This window comes from Dendrobates tinctorius, unplaced genomic scaffold, assembly GCF_039654945.1.
Source record: "Dendrobates tinctorius isolate UK_male_01 unplaced genomic scaffold, ASM3965494v1 ptg000129l, whole genome shotgun sequence".
Lineage (NCBI taxonomy): Eukaryota > Metazoa > Chordata > Amphibia > Anura > Dendrobatidae > Dendrobates > Dendrobates tinctorius.
Window position 1 is genome coordinate 47,875,483 of NW_027361797.1, and position 19,048 is coordinate 47,894,530.

The 19,048-nt window shown below is 43.2% G+C and overlaps 1 protein-coding gene across 1 annotated transcript in view; it reads left to right on the forward strand.

Annotated features, from left to right (window-relative positions):
- Nucleotides 1-19,048, forward strand: part of FAM20C (FAM20C golgi associated secretory pathway kinase) — a 207,611-nt gene that overhangs the window by 139,883 nt on the left and 48,680 nt on the right. Inside the window, exon 5 of the mRNA XM_073543096.1 lies at nt 2,763-2,878. Coding sequence (XP_073399197.1) covers nt 2,763-2,878 — 116 coding nt within the window. The remainder of the gene's footprint in view (nt 1-2,762; nt 2,879-19,048) is intronic.

The following is a 19,048-nucleotide window of genomic DNA, read 5'->3' on the forward strand; positions in this document are numbered from 1 at the left end:
CTTGGGTTGTCAGCCACTCACGATGAAGCTTTTTGTAAGACTCCTTCACGCAGTGTCCATAGTCTCAAGCTTACATCCACAAGCAGAGGCTTTTGGACCAATCTGAACTGCTAGCTGTGTTTTCCAGTGTACTTATGGCAGTATTGGAGATATTGTGCCCTTTAAAGAGAACCTGTCACCTGCCATAAACACGTCATGTTTTTTACCTGGTATAAGTACCACTGTTCTCCTGAATCTGACGTTGTTTTTCTTTTGTTCTTACGTTTCTCCATTCCTGAGATATGGCCCCTTCTTCCTTGTACTTGATGTGGCCCTCAAGAACACGCCCATAGAGTAGAGTTGAGGATCGCGCCCACTTGGTTTAAAATACTAGGAGTACATGCAGGGAAGAAAGGGCCATATCTCAGGAACGGAGAGGCGCAAGAACAAAAGAAAAACAGCGTCAGATTCAGGAGAACAGCGCCATTTACATCAAGTGAAAAATGTACATATTTTTTTCAATTGACAGATTCTCTTTAAATCCTGATTATGTGACTTTTTTTTCTGATAGTCTGTATATAATTATTAGTTCTTGCTTGTATCTCAAAAAAAATCCCAAAACACTTCCTATATTTTCCAATAAATGAGTTTTACCATCCCATCCACTTCTACATCCCCTTAAATCATAGCTGGGAATCATAAACCCATAACAAGCAAGACAACAAGCGATTCAGCGCTGAGCAATGTCAATGATTTACAGACTGTGCAGTGAAGAATGGACACATTTTAATACAGCCTCGCTGAGCCAAACACAAGCAGGTGGAGCTTCCTCATCCAGAGCTCGGTAGGCTTCCTACTTAAAGGGGACCAGATGATAATCTTGTCCATGTAATCTGAAATCAGACGTCAGTCGACACAGATACATGGATAATTGCAGCAGTATATTAGCCGAGCCATGAAATGCTAATTAGGGCACCATATGCAGATGAACGTAAGACTGGCAATAGGCGATTAATATTGCAAAGATATGTTTGTAGTCTGAGGCGCAGAGCATTCTCATGTTCTGAATGTGATGAAATATTTAGACTTGATCTGAATAATTGTCATAATTTCTAATCGAAAAGAAGAGATTTTACCAAAGAGCATTTTAGTCTATGATGTAGAATACGAGGTCTCCTCCAGGGCAAAGAAAAATGAAGATGAGGCCTTTTCGCTTGACATCTACTTTCTCAAAAAAATTATTTGATCCCCGGTAAATCTTGGTCTCCCTAACCTTTACGAGTAGAAGGTGATGTTTAGAGCCAGTATATGTGTCTCAAGCTTAAGATCCAATTTAGGAGAAACGTTTCCACATTAGTAACATACCCCATATCTGTTACATAATAAGGGTCCAATGAACTGAGCATAAACGGGTTCACCTGAGTAAAAAAAAATAAAAAACAGCAGCAAATACTATTTAGCAAACAAAAATAAACACTTCTTGCCTCCTCTTTCCCCTGCGGAGCCTCCTTCTCCACGGAACCTCCAAAGTTCCAAAGAGAAATGCAAGTGATCACCAGAGATGATCATGTGCCATAGTGGATAAATGGGTATTCTCAAGTTTGAAAATTATTCTTTAACAATAGGACTGAGAATAACTTCTCTATCAGTGTGGTTTCCAACAGACGGGACCTCCACCGATCCTGAGAACGAGGGCTCTGAAGAGCTGCAAGTGAATAGTGGTGGTCGATCATTCTTTCTTATACTTGAGGGAGTGGTGAGGATCAGCCGTCAAACTCTGATCAAACGCTGCACTCTACTGAACCCAATAGTCCTAGTAAGGATAAATGGAGCAACGGGGGATAATTTCCAAACTTTAAAGCACCCCTTTAAAAGGTTTACTGCCTTGATTAAAAGTTCTAACATATCAAGAGGAAAGGTGATAACTTGAGGACTGGAGGGGCTGCCTTAAAAAGCTGAGCCGTGTAGTCGAAGACCTCCAGAGAATGGAGCAATGATGCAAGTACCTAACCACTGCAACATTTTGGCGGGGCTTTTCTGAGCACCATTTTCACCCTTTCTTTGGATATTTAATAACTGGAAATGAGCAAATTACTTCTACATGAATCAAATTGTCCTCAATTTTTCACCCAAAAATTGGATTTACCAAAATTCACATTTTTTACTTGGTTCTTCAAAAGGGCCAGGAAGAGGTATAAAAAATTAATAATACTCACCGACCCTCCAGTAATTGGTGTGATCTTCACAAGGCCATCTTTGAGAAATATTTCCAGGAGGAAAAAGAAGCAGATTGATGACAAAGTTGCTTATTGATTTGCGACATAAAAATTAAAACAAGGGTTATTCTTTAAGATCAGTGTGCAACATGCGGCTCTTCTAGCCTACAGCTTTTCATTGCCAGCCATGAGGGCACCCTGAAATGCTGGGAGTTGTAGTTTTACAATTACTGAAAGGATAGATTGAGAAAGTGGAAAAAGGGCAGAATATATTTATTAAATTCTAGTATTAAAGGGGAACCAGATTTGAAGAATTTCCTTTCTTTCTTCTCCTGGCTCGTGAAATCTGCTGTCATTTGCCGTCCCCTTATCTGTTTGTGATGAAGCCGTGGCTGTAGCTCTTAAAGGATTAGACGTCCCTTGGTATCGGCCATCAACTTTTATGTCCTTGAAATTGTGACATTGTCAACGTTGGAAAAAGCCTTTCGGAATAATGGCCCGTGGTCATCTGCGGCAATAAACGTCCTCTTAATAGAACATATTAAGCTTTCACATTGCTCCTCGCAGGATTCTGGATTTCCGCCGTGTCCCACCTGTCGCTGGTAGATTGGTGAACATGACCAAAGAAATAAGAGATGTCACGAGGGATAAGAAACTGTGGAGGACGTTTTTCATTTCTCCAGGTAAGAGAAGCTTCGCGTGTGACTGATGCCTTTAATACCTTGGATTTTACTCGTGTTATTTTACAACTTGAGCATTTAGGAGGAATATCAATCCCGTCCCCTTGAAGGATTACATTTTTTATTTCCTTGAATGACATGGATCATCTGTGCTTTTAGTAAAATCCTTTCCTCAAATACAAGACCCATGTCTTAGGGGAAAAGTTGCCCAATCAATAGTATTTATTTATTTTATGAAGTCTATATGCTCTGGCTTGACAACCCCTTTTAAGTAAGTCTCGACCTTGTGTTGATTTTGGGTCCGTAATTGTATGATGATTAATTTCTTAATGTATCTTCAGTCCAATTTTTCCATTTTGGAGCTCTAAATTCTGTCTAATGGTCTACAGTTAAATGTTAAATGTCTAAGAGCATGTAGCCACCACTAGAGGGAGCTGATGAGCTCCGTGCGTGTACTGGATATACAATGGACTCAATAGTAAATCAGTATGCAGTAAGTACTTCAGCTCCCCCAAGTGGTGGCCGCTAGTAGTAACACTTTGTAAGTGAGATGGAAAGAAACATGTATCAACTCAGAGGCTTGAGTTAATAAACACTTCAGTTAATAGTATAGGAGTCCTTTAAGCAGGAGTTTTTAATATTGTTCTCAGGCCCATTAATCACCGCAGGTCTTTGTAGGTTAAAGAAATGGAAATTGTGAACAACCACGGTGAGTTCATCTTCTAGAGGGGCGAGAGGAAAAAAAAGGAATAGAGATTTGAATTTCAACATCCCCAATCCGTTTGATCTCAGGGAAGAAAAGTCACCACCAGAGCCAGTAAAAATGGCCATACAAATTAGATTAACGGCAATTGAACTGCTGATCTCTGTGGGAATTGTCAGTAGAAGGAAGGATCGGACAGTTGAAGTTTAACATGCCCAATCTTTTAAATCTCAAGGAAGAAAAATCACCACCAGAACCAGTAAGAATGGCCATACTCACTGAATTAATGTCAGTTGAACTGCTGATCTCTGCAGGAATCGTCAGGGGAAGGAAGGATCGGACAGTTGGAGTTCAACATGCCAAATCATTTTGATCTCAGGGAAGAAAACTCCTGACCAGGGACAGTAAAAATGGCCATAGTCATGGGATTAATGCCAGTTGAACTCTTGATTTCTGCGGGAGTTGACAGAGAAGAGAAGGATCGGACAGTTGTATTTTAACATGCCCGATCCTTTTGGTCATACTCATTGGGTTAACATCAACCAAACCACTGATTTCTTTCTGGAGGGGTCAATGAAAGTAAGGATCGGGCAGTTGCATTTCAACATGCCCAATCCTTTTGACCTCAAGGAAGAAAATTTCTTACCGGAGCCAGTAGAAATGGCTATACATCAGGGCCGGACTGGGACTAAAATTCAGCCCTGGCATTTGAAGTTACACAGGCCCACTAGTCACATGGTGACTATATAATATCTTTGTACACTTGTAGTTTACAAGAAGTGAGAGGTGATTAACACGACTATATAACATGTAGTCATAGCTGTGCCCAGTATTTCAGCTCAGTCCTATTTATTGCTTTTAGGTACAGTACTCCTCCCAAATCTCTGTCCCCTTTTGTATGCATCATTACAGAATTCCTGGCAGAACTGCTCTCTATTGGGCAACCAGACCCCCTGGTCATAGCCGCCCCTATCATACCTCCCAACTTTTGAAGAAGGGAAAGACTGACAAAGATTGCGGCGCGCTGCTGCAAATTTTGGCCACGCCCAGCCACACCCATTTCACAACTAGTCACACCCATGTGCACACCTAATCGCACCCATTTAGCACTGCTGATCACACTGACTGGTACTGAGGGCACAGTGGCTGGCATTATGGGCACACTGACTGGCACTAAGGAAGAGAGAAAACAGAGAGAGAGAAAAAAGAAAACTGAGAGAGCGAGAAAGAAAGGGGAAAGAAAGAACAGAGAGAGACAAAGAAAGAACAGAGAGAGACAGAGAAAGAACAGAGAGAGAAAGAAAGAGGGGAAAGAAAGAAAGAACAGAGAGAGACAGAGAAAGAACAGAGAGAGAAAGAAAGAGGGGAAAGAAAGAAAGAACAGAGAGAGACAGAGAAAGAACAGAGAGAGAAAGAAATAAGTAAAGAAAAGAAAGAACAGAGAGAAAGAGAGGAAAGAAAAAGAAAGAAAGAGGGAAAGAAAGAACAGAGAGAGAAAGAAAAAGAGAGAAAGAAATAAAGAAAGATTCTACAAAGATACTATAGCAGCCCGGCTCCCATTGTAGTGCCCACCTGAGCCTCCCGGTGCAGGACCTATCATGATCCGCTCACATGGCCGGCATCCCCGATTCCAAGGCGATCCTGCTGTCTGCGCTGTCGGAGGAGGACACGGTGATGGATCTGAAGCATTCCTAGTTCCGTCACAATCTCCTCAAGAAATTATCTCATTTCCGGTCAGCTTCCAGCACATCACTTCAGGTGGAACGTCATGTGTGTCTTTTAAAATGCTCCTCGGGGCTCCGCCGTGTACTCCTGTGTCCGTGGGAAAAGCACGCTTTGTATGCTTTGTACACACTTGGCTCCGCTCCGTACATCCCGTACACATATGGCTCCACTCTGTCCACCTCGCACACGCGCGGCTCCACTCTGTCCACCTCGCACACGCGCGGCTCCTCTCCGTACACCTCGCACACGCGCGGCTCCTCTCAGTACACCTCGCACACGCGCGGCTCCTCTCCGTACACCTCGTACACGCGCGGCTCCTCTCCGTACACCTCGTACACACGCGGCTCCGCTCCGTACACCTCGCACACACGGCTCCTCTCCGTACACCTCGCACACACGGCTCCTCTCCGTGCACCTCGCACACGCGCGGCTCCGCTCCGTACACCTCGCACACGCGCGGCTCCGCTCCGTACACCTCGCACACGCGCGGCTCCGCTCCGTACACCTCGCACACGCGCGGCTCCTCTCCGTACACCTCGCACACGCGCGGCTCCTCTCCGTACACCTCGCACACGCGCGGCTCCTCTCCGTACACCTCGCACACGCGCGGCTCCTCTCCGTACACCTCGCACAGGCGCGGCTCCTCTCCGTACACCTCGCACAGGCGCGGCTCCTCTCCGTACACCTCGCACACGCGCGGCTCCGCTCCGTACACCTCGCACACGCGCGGCTCCGCTCCGTACACCTCGCACACGCGCGGCTCCGCTCCGTACACCTCGCACACGCGCGGCTCCGCTCCGTACACCTCGCACACGCGCGGCTCCGCTCCGTACACCTCGCACACGCGCGGCTCGGCTCCGTACACCTCGCACACGCGCGGCTCTGCTACATCCACACTGTAAATCCTGACCCCACACATACTTACCTCAACCAGCACCATGACAACAGCAAAGCAGAGTCTTGCAGACGGTAGAGGCAAGGCTGAGCGCACAGGACCTGTGATGAGGTCACAGGAGGGGCGGAGTCAGGGGTGACATGTTCGGGGGTCTGGACAAAGGCTCCTGATCATGTGACCCCCTGACTCCTCCCCTCCTGTGACCTCATCACAGGTCCTGCGAACAGAGCCAGCAGGCAAGCGAGTGCGACGCTGTGAGTGGCTGGGGGGGAGGGGGTCTAATGCTAGGGCGAGGATGGGGGAAGGGGGCGTGGCGGCTTATCTCCCTGCAGTGCGGGAGGAACTTGGAAACTATCACCGCCGTGCCCGCAGAGGGCCGGCGGCAGGAGAAACAGTGGCCGCAGCAGCTGGCAAGCGGCCAGATGATTGGGCGCTGCCGCCCGCGGCCCACGTGACAGCGGCCCAGCGGGAAAATGCCCGGTTGGTTATATTGCCAATCCGGGCCTGCTATACATACTGTATTCGATTTATGTTGACCAAACCACTTATTTCTTCTAGAGCGGACAAAGGAATGAAGGACAGTTGGATTTCAACATGCCCAATCCCTTTGATCTCAAAAGTTCCTACCAGAGCCAGTAGAAATGGCTATACGTAGTGTATTCGATTTATGTTGGCCAAATCAATGATTTCCTCTGGAGGGGGTCAAAGAAAGTATGGATCGAACAGTTACTTTTCAACATGCCCAATCACTTTGATCTCCGAGAAGAAAAGTTGCTACTATATCCATTAGAATTTGCCACATTTATTAGATTAATTTTGGCCGAACCACTGATTTCTGATAGAAGATTTGCAGAAGGAAAGAATTGTACAGTTAGATTTCAACATGCTTGACCCTTTTTTGATCTCGAGGAGGATAAGATGCCACCAGAGGTGCCTGATTTACTCCCCTTTCCCCATACAGATTGAATGCACCAAAACATGCCTGTATCTAATGTGTACGGGCAGTATTGTGATGTCGAAACCAAACTGTGTCAAGACGTAAGAGGAGGGCAAAGCATATTAGGAAGGAATATACATTTGGATCAAAGCCCTTGTGTGTCCTACATCGTTTCGCCAATATGGTCGCTTTAACTGAGCCCTTTAAACTGGAAAAGCAAGGACAAAGAATATGAAAGCATGAAAAATATCACAGAAAGCTGTTTATGCCTCGTAATATTAGGCAGGAGGCATATTTCTTCCATTTATCACAGCTACTCGGTTGGGAGCGGCATTTCCTCCCGGGACGCGAGTGCCGCGTTTGCAGGTCAGGTCCTTTCGCTATTGTCTTTCTGAAGGAGCGGGCTAATGGCATTTTGTCCCCTTGAGTAATGATTGAAGATGTTTCAGCGCCGGTGAAGCACTTTCCTGAGCCCATGCGCTGATTCTTGAACGCACGTCCTCTAATAACATGTAATGCCTGTGCCGAGCAGTTGTTAATTATGTCGGCATTAGCATGCAGCCGACCGTTCCACCTCTCCCCGGGAGCTTCCTTATTTATCGGGCCTGAAATCTGCAAAGCTTAACGCCACCAGGATTCGATGGTGGACACAGTCCATAAAACCTGGACACCTACAAGTATGACAAGGGCAATGAATCATATGTTCATAACTAATTTACAGCACATTTTGGGCCGGGGACTGGGTCATCATCTTGGCACCGAGCCTCGGAAATGCATTACGTCAGATGAAGCAGGAGAGGAGCCTGACTAAGGGTGTAAAGGACGGGACTTGGATGAAGCTTTCTGGTTCATTGTATTCCTCAGTATATGCTTACATTTATTCCATCGTCAGAACAATTACTATTTCTTTAGATCAGATTTTAATCGTACGCGTTTCCCACTTTCATAGTTTTAAGGTCGAAAGACGGCACAAGTCCATCAGGTCCAACCCATAACCTAACATATTGATCCAGAGGAAGGCAAAAACCCTGTGAGGGTAATGCTAATAACCTCATATATTTAGGGGAACACTTCCTTCCCGACTCCACACATTGCAATCAGATTATTTCCTTTGATGAACGTTTCATCACAGAATCTAGTGCTCATAACCTGTAATATTATATTTTACAAGAAAGGCATCCAGGCACTGCTTGAACTTGCTTAGTGAATCAACCATTACAGCATCATGTGGCAAAGAGGCTCCATAATCTCACTGCTCTTATAGTAAAGAATCCATAATCTCACTGCCCTTATAGTAAAGAATCCATAATCTCACTGCTCTTATAGTAAAGAATCCATAATCTCACTGCCCTTATAGTAAAGAATCCATAATCTCACTGCCCTTATAGTAAAGAATCCATAATCTCACTGCTCTTATAGTAAAGAATCCATAATCTCACTGCCCTTATAGTAAAGAATCCATAATCTCACTGCCCTTATAGTAAAGAATCCATAATCTCACTGCTCTTATAGTAAAGAATCCATAATCTCACTGCTCTTATAGTAAAGAATCCATAATCTCACTGCTTTTATAGTAAAGAATCCATAGTCTCACTGCTCTTATAGTAAAGAATCCATAATCTCACTGCTCTTATAGTAAACAATCCATAATCTCACTGCTCTTATAGTAAAGAATCCATAATCTCACTGCTCTTATAGTAAAGAATCCATAATCTCACTGCTCTTATAGTAAACAATCCATAATCTCACTGCTCTTATAGTAAAGAATCCATAATCTCACTGCTCTTATAGTAAAGAATCCATAATCTCACTGCTCTTATAGCAAAGAATCCATAATCTCACTGCTCTTATAGTAAAGAATCCATAATCTCACTGCTCTTATAGTAATGAATCCATAATCTCACTGCTCTTATAGTAATGAATCCATAATCTCACTGCTCTTATAGTAAAGAATCGATAATCTCACTGCTCTTATAGTAAAGAATCGATAATCTCACTGCTCTTATAGTAAAGAATCCATAATCTCACTGCTCTTATAGTAAACAATCCATAATCTCACTGCTCTTATAGTAATGAATCCATAATCTCACTGCTCTTATAGTAAAGAATCGATAATCTCACTGCTCTTATAGTAAAGAATCCATAATCTCACTGCTCTTATAGTAAAGAATCCATAATCTCACTGCTCTTATAGTAAAGAATCCATAATCTCACTGCTCTTACTCGTACAGTAAGGCTATGTGCCCACGTTGCTTTTTTGAAGCAGAATATTCTTGATCGGAAACGCACACCCTCTTCTTGGGAAAACGCATGCATTTTATGAAGCGCTTTTGTTAAGCTTTTTAGCATGCGTTTTCCTAAGCGTTTTTGCATTACAATTGTATGTATGCGGAAACGCACGCGTTTCCGCAAAATTAGTGAACATGCTGCGTTTTTATCTGCTAAGCGTTTCTGCAGCGGAAAAAGCACACAATTAGCACAACATGTGCGGTTTCAATTATGATTACATGGGATGCTTTTCTTAAGCGTTTCCGCGGCAGAAACGCGCGTCTAAAAGCGCTGCGGAAACGCTTAAAAAAAAGCAACGTGGGCACACAGCCTTAAGAATCCATAATCTCACTACCCATATGGTAAAGAATCCATAATCTCACTGCTCTTATAGTAAGGAATCCATAATCTCACTGCTTTTACAGTAAAGAATCCATAATCTCACTGCTTTTACAGTAAAGAATCCATAATCTCACTGCTTTTACAGTAAAGAATCCATAATCTCACTGCTCATATAGTAAAGAATCCATAATCTCACTGCTCTTATAGTTAAGAATCCATAATCTCACTGCTCATATAGTAAAGAATCCATAATGTCATTCCTCGTACAGTAAAGAATCCATAATATCACTACCCATATAGTATAGAATCCATAATCTCACTGCTCATATAGTAAAGAATCCATAATCTCACTGCTTTTACAGTAAAGAATCCATAATATCACTGCTTTTACAGTAAAGAATCCATAATCTCACTCCTCGTACAGTAAAGAATCCATAATATCACTGCTCATATAGTAAAGAATCCATAATCTCACTGCTCTTATAGTTAAGAATCCATAATCTCACTGCTCATATAGTAAAGAATCCATAATGTCATTCCTCGTACAGTAAAGAATCCATAATATCACTACCCATATAGTATAGAATCCATAATCTCACTGCTCATATAGTAAAGAATCCATAATCTCTCTATCCATATAGTAAAGAATCCATAATCTCACTGCTTTTACAGTAAATAATCAATAATCTCACTGCTTTTATACTAAAGAATCCATAATCTCACTGCTCGCACAGTAAACAATCCATAATCTCATTGCTCATACAGAAAAGAATCCATAATCTCACTGCTCTTATAGTAAAAAATCCATAATCTCACTTCTCTCACAGTAAAGAATCCATAATCTCATTCCTCGTACAGTAGAATCCATAATATCACTACCCATATAGTAAAGAATACATAATCTCACTGCTTTTACAGTAAAATAGCCATAATCTCACTGCTCTGATAGTAAACAATCCATAATCTCACTACCCATATAGTAAAGAATCCATAATCTCACTGCTTTTACAGTAAAGAATCCATAATATCACTGCTTCTATACTAAAGATTCCATAATCTCACTGCTTTTATACTAAAGAATCTATAATCTCACTGCTCATACAGTAAAGAATCCATAATCTCGCCGCTTGTGCAGTAAAATATCCATAATCCATAGTATATAAGATGCAATGGGTTTGGCTATTTAAAAGCCATTTTCAACTACCCTATCAGGAAATTCTTATAACGGGAAATTCCCTATTCAGGGTCCCTTAGTAAAAAGAATATCTTTCGGTCTGGAGGAACCAGGACTTTTATGAGTTACAATTGGGGTTTAAATGTAAACATGACGTCTCCTGACATGCCAGTGTATAGAGATTTATAGGCCATGCAATGCTCATCTACTACAGTTCAAGTCCTCTTCCTCTGTGAAGAGGCAATTTGCACATTTAATTTCCCAGAGGAATATTTTCATGGCCTATAAGTCTCCTTACACTGGCACGTCACTCTCCGCAAGGAAAGACATTACCCCTTAGACTGCAGTCAGAAGCCTCTCATACAACAAAATCAGGTCTCATGCTTTGCACTGAGGAGGGGCAACACTCCCGAAACATGAGTCTGCAAATTTAGATTTTGGTTTGGCTTTTATAATAAGTCATATGGCAAGGCTCGTTAAAGGATCGATAGGTGGCACGGGAGTTTCTAATCCTCTACCTTTCTGAAGCGACAATTTGCATATTAGTTACAATTAAAACCCATTGATCTAAAAGGAAAGAATGCAATGCCTAACTTCTCCAGCGGGGGTGCTGCAGATAAACTGATTACTACCAGATTCCGAGACAAGGCAAGCAATTCACAATTTAGCCTTTGAATGGTGCAGACAGTCAGACTACCAGGTTACAGGCAGTAGTCACATAATTGGTATTTCTTAGCACAAGATGTCTATGCCAGAGCGTAAGAATACAAAGGCCATCAGAATCCTCAGGAACGCCCCACCTTTATCTATGAATGCTCAGCTTATGCTCCATTGAGCTTTAACGCAATGACCTTTTATTTGGGCAGTTAATATGAGAGCTGCTAAATGACGTCATTGTGTCTTAAAGGGTCCATTTATCATATGGCATAAATGTATCTTCACTAATTAAAGACAAGGAGAGCAAAAGGTGAAAGCATGAGCAATATTAATATTATTAAAGCGGTAATCCAGGATATTAAATAGCAGCCATGTACCCATGTAGGATGAATGGGGGTCCGACTCCAACGGCACAGCAGCCTGTCAGCAGGACAAAGAAGCTTTGACGTTCGTTCAATAAAATTGACTAAGCTGCAGTACCATGCGTGACCACACGAGTACGTATTTCCTGTGATTAGGTAAACAATGCTAGTCAGTGGTCAGGAGAGTCAACTAGTCCTCTTTAAAGGGAATGTCACATAATAAAATAACCCATTGTTTAAATCAGGTTTTAAGTTAACTGCATTTTTTTGTAATTTTTTAAATATTATTTTTCATATCACAGTGTGTACTGTATTTAAGAAAAAAAAATGAAATCTTGAAATTTTCCCACTAGCCGTCAGGGCTATTGTAGACTCCTACATCGTGTTCTTTTAGAATTTTCACATGTACATTAGCAGCAATAGACTGACCCAGCCCCTTTTCGCATGTATTGAAGCATCTAATGAGTGTGTGCAAGAGTCATTGTGAAGTCAGAAGGATCAGCTGTCATCGCCTATTGTGGTTGGTGGATCCTGTGTTATCAGCTGTGTATAGAGGTGTTACCTGTCATTGTTAGCCATGCCTCTGACGATAATGAGACTTCTGGAAAGTATTCCTGATAGAACAGGAAGTGGGAGTCAAAAAAAAGCCTGAGCGGCTGGTGTTGAAAATGGCGATATTTAATTTTTTTTTTTTTTAAATACAGATTGTAATATGAAAAAGCATGTTGACAAAAAATATAAGTTTATCTCAAAATGCTGAATTAAATAATAGGTAATTTTCTGTTTACACATTCCCAGGGGGTATGCAGGATTTTCAACCAATAATCTGTCTGATAGGCCCTCAGTGTATGATCACCCATGAGCAGCCATACAGGTTTTCAACTGAAAACCTCTTTAAATGGAATGTGTCAGCAGGTTTTTGCTATGTAATCTAAGGACAGCATGAGATAGGTGTAAAACACTGAATTCAACAATGTGTCACTTATTAGACTGTGTGCTGCTGTTTATTTACAACAAAGGTTTTATCTCCAGGAGATTATCACTGCCCTGACTAGCTAGCTGCCAAATCATCTGGCCACACCCCCTCCTGAGATAAGCAGCTTGCTGTCAATAGACTATGTACACAGAAAGCTGTGGTGTGGGCGGGGTTAGATTTCTGAGCTCTTCTACATGCTACATCTAAGAAATCCTATAGTATCAAAACTGCTGCACCTGGAAAGCTAAGTGATACATCGCTGGAATCAGGGTCTCTTTACCTACATTATGCTGCTCTCAGATTATATAGCAAAAACCTGATAACAGATTCTCTTTTTAAAAAAGGCTCCTCAGAGTCCAGAAATAATTGTTTCCTCCATAGAACAACAATTCTGGAACCTAAAACTGTACACCATTCCTATTATTTTTTCATCACTCTTATAAATGTATGAATAAACTGACAACTAGGTGTCACCATTAGCCTTAACAAAAGGTCATATTTCTACACAATCCGAGGGTGGGTTCACACTACCGTTTTCCCACATCTAGTCCCGATTGATCTGATCAGAGTTTGATTAGAGTGGTATTACTGTAGTTCTTGTTAGACGTGTAGAGAGAAAAAAAAAAAGTTTCTTCACTTTCTCCATTCTTTCAGTCCATGAAAATCAGATGTTATCCGACTGCAGCCTGATTTTTTTTTCATGGACTTGCAATGCCGATTTTGATCAGACACTCGACTCAAAATCTGACATGTTTCCGATTTTTATTCCTCGGACCACACAGTCCGATGAAAAAATCAGACCCATAGAATATCACAGATATGAGTGCTATCCTTGAAAACCATGGCTAGCACTCGGACGTGAAAATTGGTCTGTGCACTCTGTTAGCATTGACTGCACACTGTCAGACTCCATAGGACACACCCGATTGACAAACACAATATTAACACCCAGTTGTCAATTTCTGCAAGTATTTCCAGGATGAGTTAGGCTACATTCCCACTATGACATTTCGATGAGTTTTTTGGCACTGCATATTTTTTAAAAAATGCAGGTAACTTGAACACACATGTATAGGAGGACGAAACCCACAGTAAGTTACATACCCCCTGAGGAAGCCCATGCGAAACGTGCGTCAGGGCTTCTGGTATAGCAGATTCACACAGACTGAGCATGGATTAGGTGACTCCACTCTTTGCAGACTTTGGTGTGCACTTTATGCATTGATCATCCATTTCTATATACAATCTTGATTTGATATAGTGATATTTATCTTTCAACTGCCATGTCTTAGAGGGTTTAATAATAGGTATATATATGCACTGGCACTTTATATTCTCCTTGATAAATGAACAATTTTCTTTTTCCATACGATTTACCAGTGGGTGATTTTGACTTACGGTAATTTAATATTTTTCTTGTGATATTAAATGGAAAACCACTTGCCCCTAGCCTGTTACTTGATGTGGATTTACGGCCATTAACACCTGTGATTATCGCAATATCACCGATTTTATTGCATGTTATGTTTGTCAGCCTGTTCAAATTTGAACCAATAAAATTTATCTTTGTATGATATTTCCCATATCCCTGACCTGTCCATCATTCTGTCCCACGCCATTATCCATGTCTGGGGTATTATGAACTTGCAACCTGGACAGTGCCAAGATGCGACCGTCAAGGCTGAGAACTATTGAGGAAAGAGCTGCTGCCAGCGCAGCGTCAATGAGCAGCGGTAACCTCAATGAGTAGAGTTGAGCGAAACGGGTCGGTCAAATTCAAAAGTCGCCGAATTTAGCTAAAGTCGGGTTTCACCGATTGAAACCCGACCATAGCATGAGGTCGCCGACACGCGAGCCAAAGTTGCGTTTCAAATAATGCTTCCATCGCCTTTTCGCAGCCAATGATGGAGGACGCACACTGTGGGCAACGCGATGACATGCGCAGCGGCCACCAACATCTTAGAGAAGGGTATTGAAGTGATTGACTGGCTTTGTGTGGCGTCACAGTGGCTATAAAAGGCCGTGACCGCCGACCGCCATCTTACTTCTGCCGATCTTAGAACAGGGAGAGCGTTAGGCAGGGAAGATAGCGCTGATAGCGCTTTTCACTGTACAGTTAGTGTGCAGTTAAAGGGGAGGATTTTTGTTGTGCGCAGCAGCGCTGGTGGTGATTAGGCTGCCTTTTAAGGCAACCTGATAGCTGCATTGCTGTGTGCACACTGCTGTTCAATCTGCTTTTTTCAAAGCACTCCAACTTTTATTATTTTGTTCTGGTCAGTTACCTAGCGTTCATTTTTTCACTCACCGTATAGCGGTGTACGCTCCTCACACACTACCGTGTACCGGCTGGTGTCACGAACAAATACAAGCTATCTGTGTGTGACTCTGGAAAAACAAACCAAGGAGATTTTCCATTTTTACAGACCTACACCATATAGAACTGCCGCTTTTCAAACAGTTTCGTATATCTGCTGTTTGATTACGCTCAAAACTATACAGAGACAGTGTGTGTCACTCCGTCTAAAAATAGATGCAGATTTAAAATTTTCCTTACAGACACCGTATAGCGGTGTGCGCTCCTCACACATTACCATGTACCAGCTGGTATCACGGACAAATACAAACTATCTGTGTATGACTGTGGAAAAACAAACAGAGGAGATTTTCCATTTTTCCAGACCTACACCGTATAGAACTGTCCGCTTTTCAAACAGTTTTGTATATCTACTGTTTGAATACGGTCAAAACTATACAGAGACAGCGTGTGTCACTCCGTATAAAAATAGATGCAGATTTAAAATTTTCCTTACAGACACCGTATAGCGGTGTGCGCTCCTCACCCATTACCGTGTACCGGCTGGTATCACGGACAAATGCAAACTATCTGTATATGACTGTGGAAAAAAAAACCGAGGAGATTTTCCATTTTTCCAGACCTACACCGTATAGAACTGTCCGCTTTTCAAACAGTTTTGTATATCTGCTGTTTGATTACGGTCAAAACTATACAGAGACAGCGTGTGTCACTCCGTATAAAAATAGATGCAGATTTAAAATTTTCCTTACAGACACCGTATAGCGGTGTGCGCTCCTCACACATTACCGTGTACCGGCTGGTATCACGGACAAATACAAACTATCTGTGTATGACTCTGGAAAAACAAGCCGAGGAGATTTTCCATTTTTCCAGACCTACACCGTATAGAACTGTCCGCTTTTCAAACAGTTTTGTATATCTGCTGTTTGATTACTGTCAAAACTATACAGAGACAGCGTGTGTCACTCCGTATAAAAATAGATGCAGATTTAAAATTGTCCTTACAGACACCGTATAGCAGTGTGCGCTCCTCACACATTACCGTGTACCGGCTGGTATCACGGACAAATACAAACTATCTGTGTATGACTCTGGAAAAACAAACCGAGGAGATTTTCCATTTTTCCAGACCTACACCGTATAGAACTGTCCGCTTTTCAAACAGTTTTGTATATCTGCTGTTTGATTACAGTCAAAACTATACAGAGACAGCGTGTGTCACTCCGTATGAAAATAGACGGAGATTTACAATTTTCCATACAGACACCGTATAGAGCTGTCCGATTCTCAAACAGTATTGTATATCTGCCGTTCGCATTACGGTCACATCTATACAGAGTCAGCGTGTGTGTGTGACACTCCGTAAATTCATATACGGACATTTCCATTTCTCCATACACCGTATTGAGCTGTCCGATTTTCAAACAGTATTGTATATCTGCTGTTCGCATTACAGTCACAGCTATACAGAGTCAGCGTGTGTGTGTGTGACACTCCGTAAATACATATACGGAGATTGTTAGTTACACAAAAAGCGTATACAGCAGTACACTTCTGATACCGTACCGTATATCTGCTTGTTGGATTACGGTCAAATACATTCTGGGAGAGCGTCTGTGACTAACAAGATATATACGTAGATTTAATTTTTTTAATACACCTTACACAGCTGGACGCTCCTCATACAGTACCATCTCTCTGCTGGTATTTTTGGTACATTTTCCCAAACATGAGGAAGTATGGAGGAAGAGGCCGCGGACGTGGGCAGGGGGGCACAGCTGGTACTGATGGTAGTGGTGCATCGGCTGGTTCTGGCAAAAGCACAATAGCAGCTAAGGCAGGAGGTGTTGAGCCTGTGTCATCGTCTGGCCCAAGAAGGCCTGTAAGGTTACCTTTTCTTGGAGTAGGAAAACTGCTTTTAAAGCCGGAGCATCAGGAACAGGTTTTGGCGTACATTGCCGAAACAGCCACCAGCTCTATTGCCTCCTCTTCTGAACGTTCGAAACCTGCAAGCACTGAGTCATCAGTGCAGGGTTCTGGTCAGGAAGAACACCTTTCCTTGTGTCCTTCACCCCCAACAAAAGTTAAGGATGCGGCAGCCCACTCTTCAGTTTACTCTATGGAGCTCTTTTCACATACCATGCCTGGGTTATCCAGTCAAATCCTGAATTCCCCAGTCCAAGATGAATCTGACATGGAGGGCACTGATGCATAGCCACTGCTAGATGATTCTGCTGGTACATTGACCCAGAATAGAATCTGACCCTGATGAAACTCAGGTGCACCTTCCCGCATACTATACCACCTTACACGGTGACACAGAGGAAGGTAAAGAGGAAGGTTCAGATGACTTTGAAGAGGAGGTGATGGATGACCCAGTTCTTGACCCGGATTGGCATCCATTGGAGGAGGAGGGTGGCGCTGGCAATAGTTCAGATAAGGAGAAGGATCCGCAGCAGGCATTGACATCGCAGCAGCTGTTATCTGGCAGGCTCGTAGATGTCCAAAATGTGGACCAAAAACTAAAAGAGTTGCAGGACAGCTTGGCCAGACAGTCAACTAAGCACAGTGAGCAAGGTCAGAAAATGTATACCATAGTAGGAAGAGTGCAGTGTGGCACTTCTTTGTCCAAAATCCTGCTGATGAGGCAAAGGTTACATGTAAGAAGTGCGGAAGGACCTTTAGCCATGGTAAACAACTCAGAAATTTCAATACCAGTTGCATGCTTAGACATTTAATCAACATGCACTTGCAAGCGTGGACGGACTACAAAACCTCAGGTAGCACATGTGCACCTGCTCCGACTGAAGGTAGCCAGCAACGCTCCATCGCTTCCCCCCCCCACTGTAAGACCACCGCCACCGTTAAGCACACCACCAGCACTAAATGTTGAGGTGTCGTCGCAAGGCCAAAGCACTCAGGGAATCACAATGGTTTTGCAACACAACACTGAATCTAGACCATCACCACCAATACCATCATCAACCCCCTCTCACTCCATCCGGTCCACCGCTACTTCCCCCATATGCAGCTCTCCAGTGCAGCTCACCCTACCAGACACTCTAAGTAGGAGAAGAAAGTACTCATCCTCTCCTCCGCGTACACTGTGTTTGAACGCCTACATTGCCAAACTAATCTCATTAGAGATGATGCCCTACCATTTGGTTGAAAGCAAAGCTTTTCGCGAGCTCATGGCCTACGTAGTCCCACGTTATGACCTACCCAGTCGGCACTTCTTTTCTCGAAAAGCCATCCCAGCCCTCCAACTGCATGTGAAAGACCACATTGTCCATGCACTCAAGCAATCAGTGAGTGGAAAGGTGCACCTCACAACAGATGCATGGTCCAGTAGGCATGTCCAGGGCCGTTACGTGTCTATCGCTGTGCACTGGGTTAATGTGGTGGATGCAGGCTCCACAGGGGACAGTGGTGGTGGAACATTGCTGCCTAGCCCACGGTATAGGAAACAGATGGCTGTAGGCTTTCGACCCTCCTCCTTCAAAAGCGAAAGCTCGTCCACAGATCGCAGTCGCACGAGCACTCCATCCGCAGCTGGCAGTGTTGCACATGAGGTGTCCCACTATCGAACAGCTAGTGGTAAGCGTCAGCAGGCTGTGGTAAAGATGATGTCTTTGGGCGACAACAGACACACCGCAGAGGTACTGGCCAACTACTTGCAGCAACAAACTGAGTCATGGCTGGGCAGTCTACATCTTGAGCCAGGCAAGGTAGTCAGTGATAACGGCCATAATTTTGTGGCAGCCATAGCCCTTGCAAAACTCACACACATACCTTGCCTGGCTCACACTTTGAACCT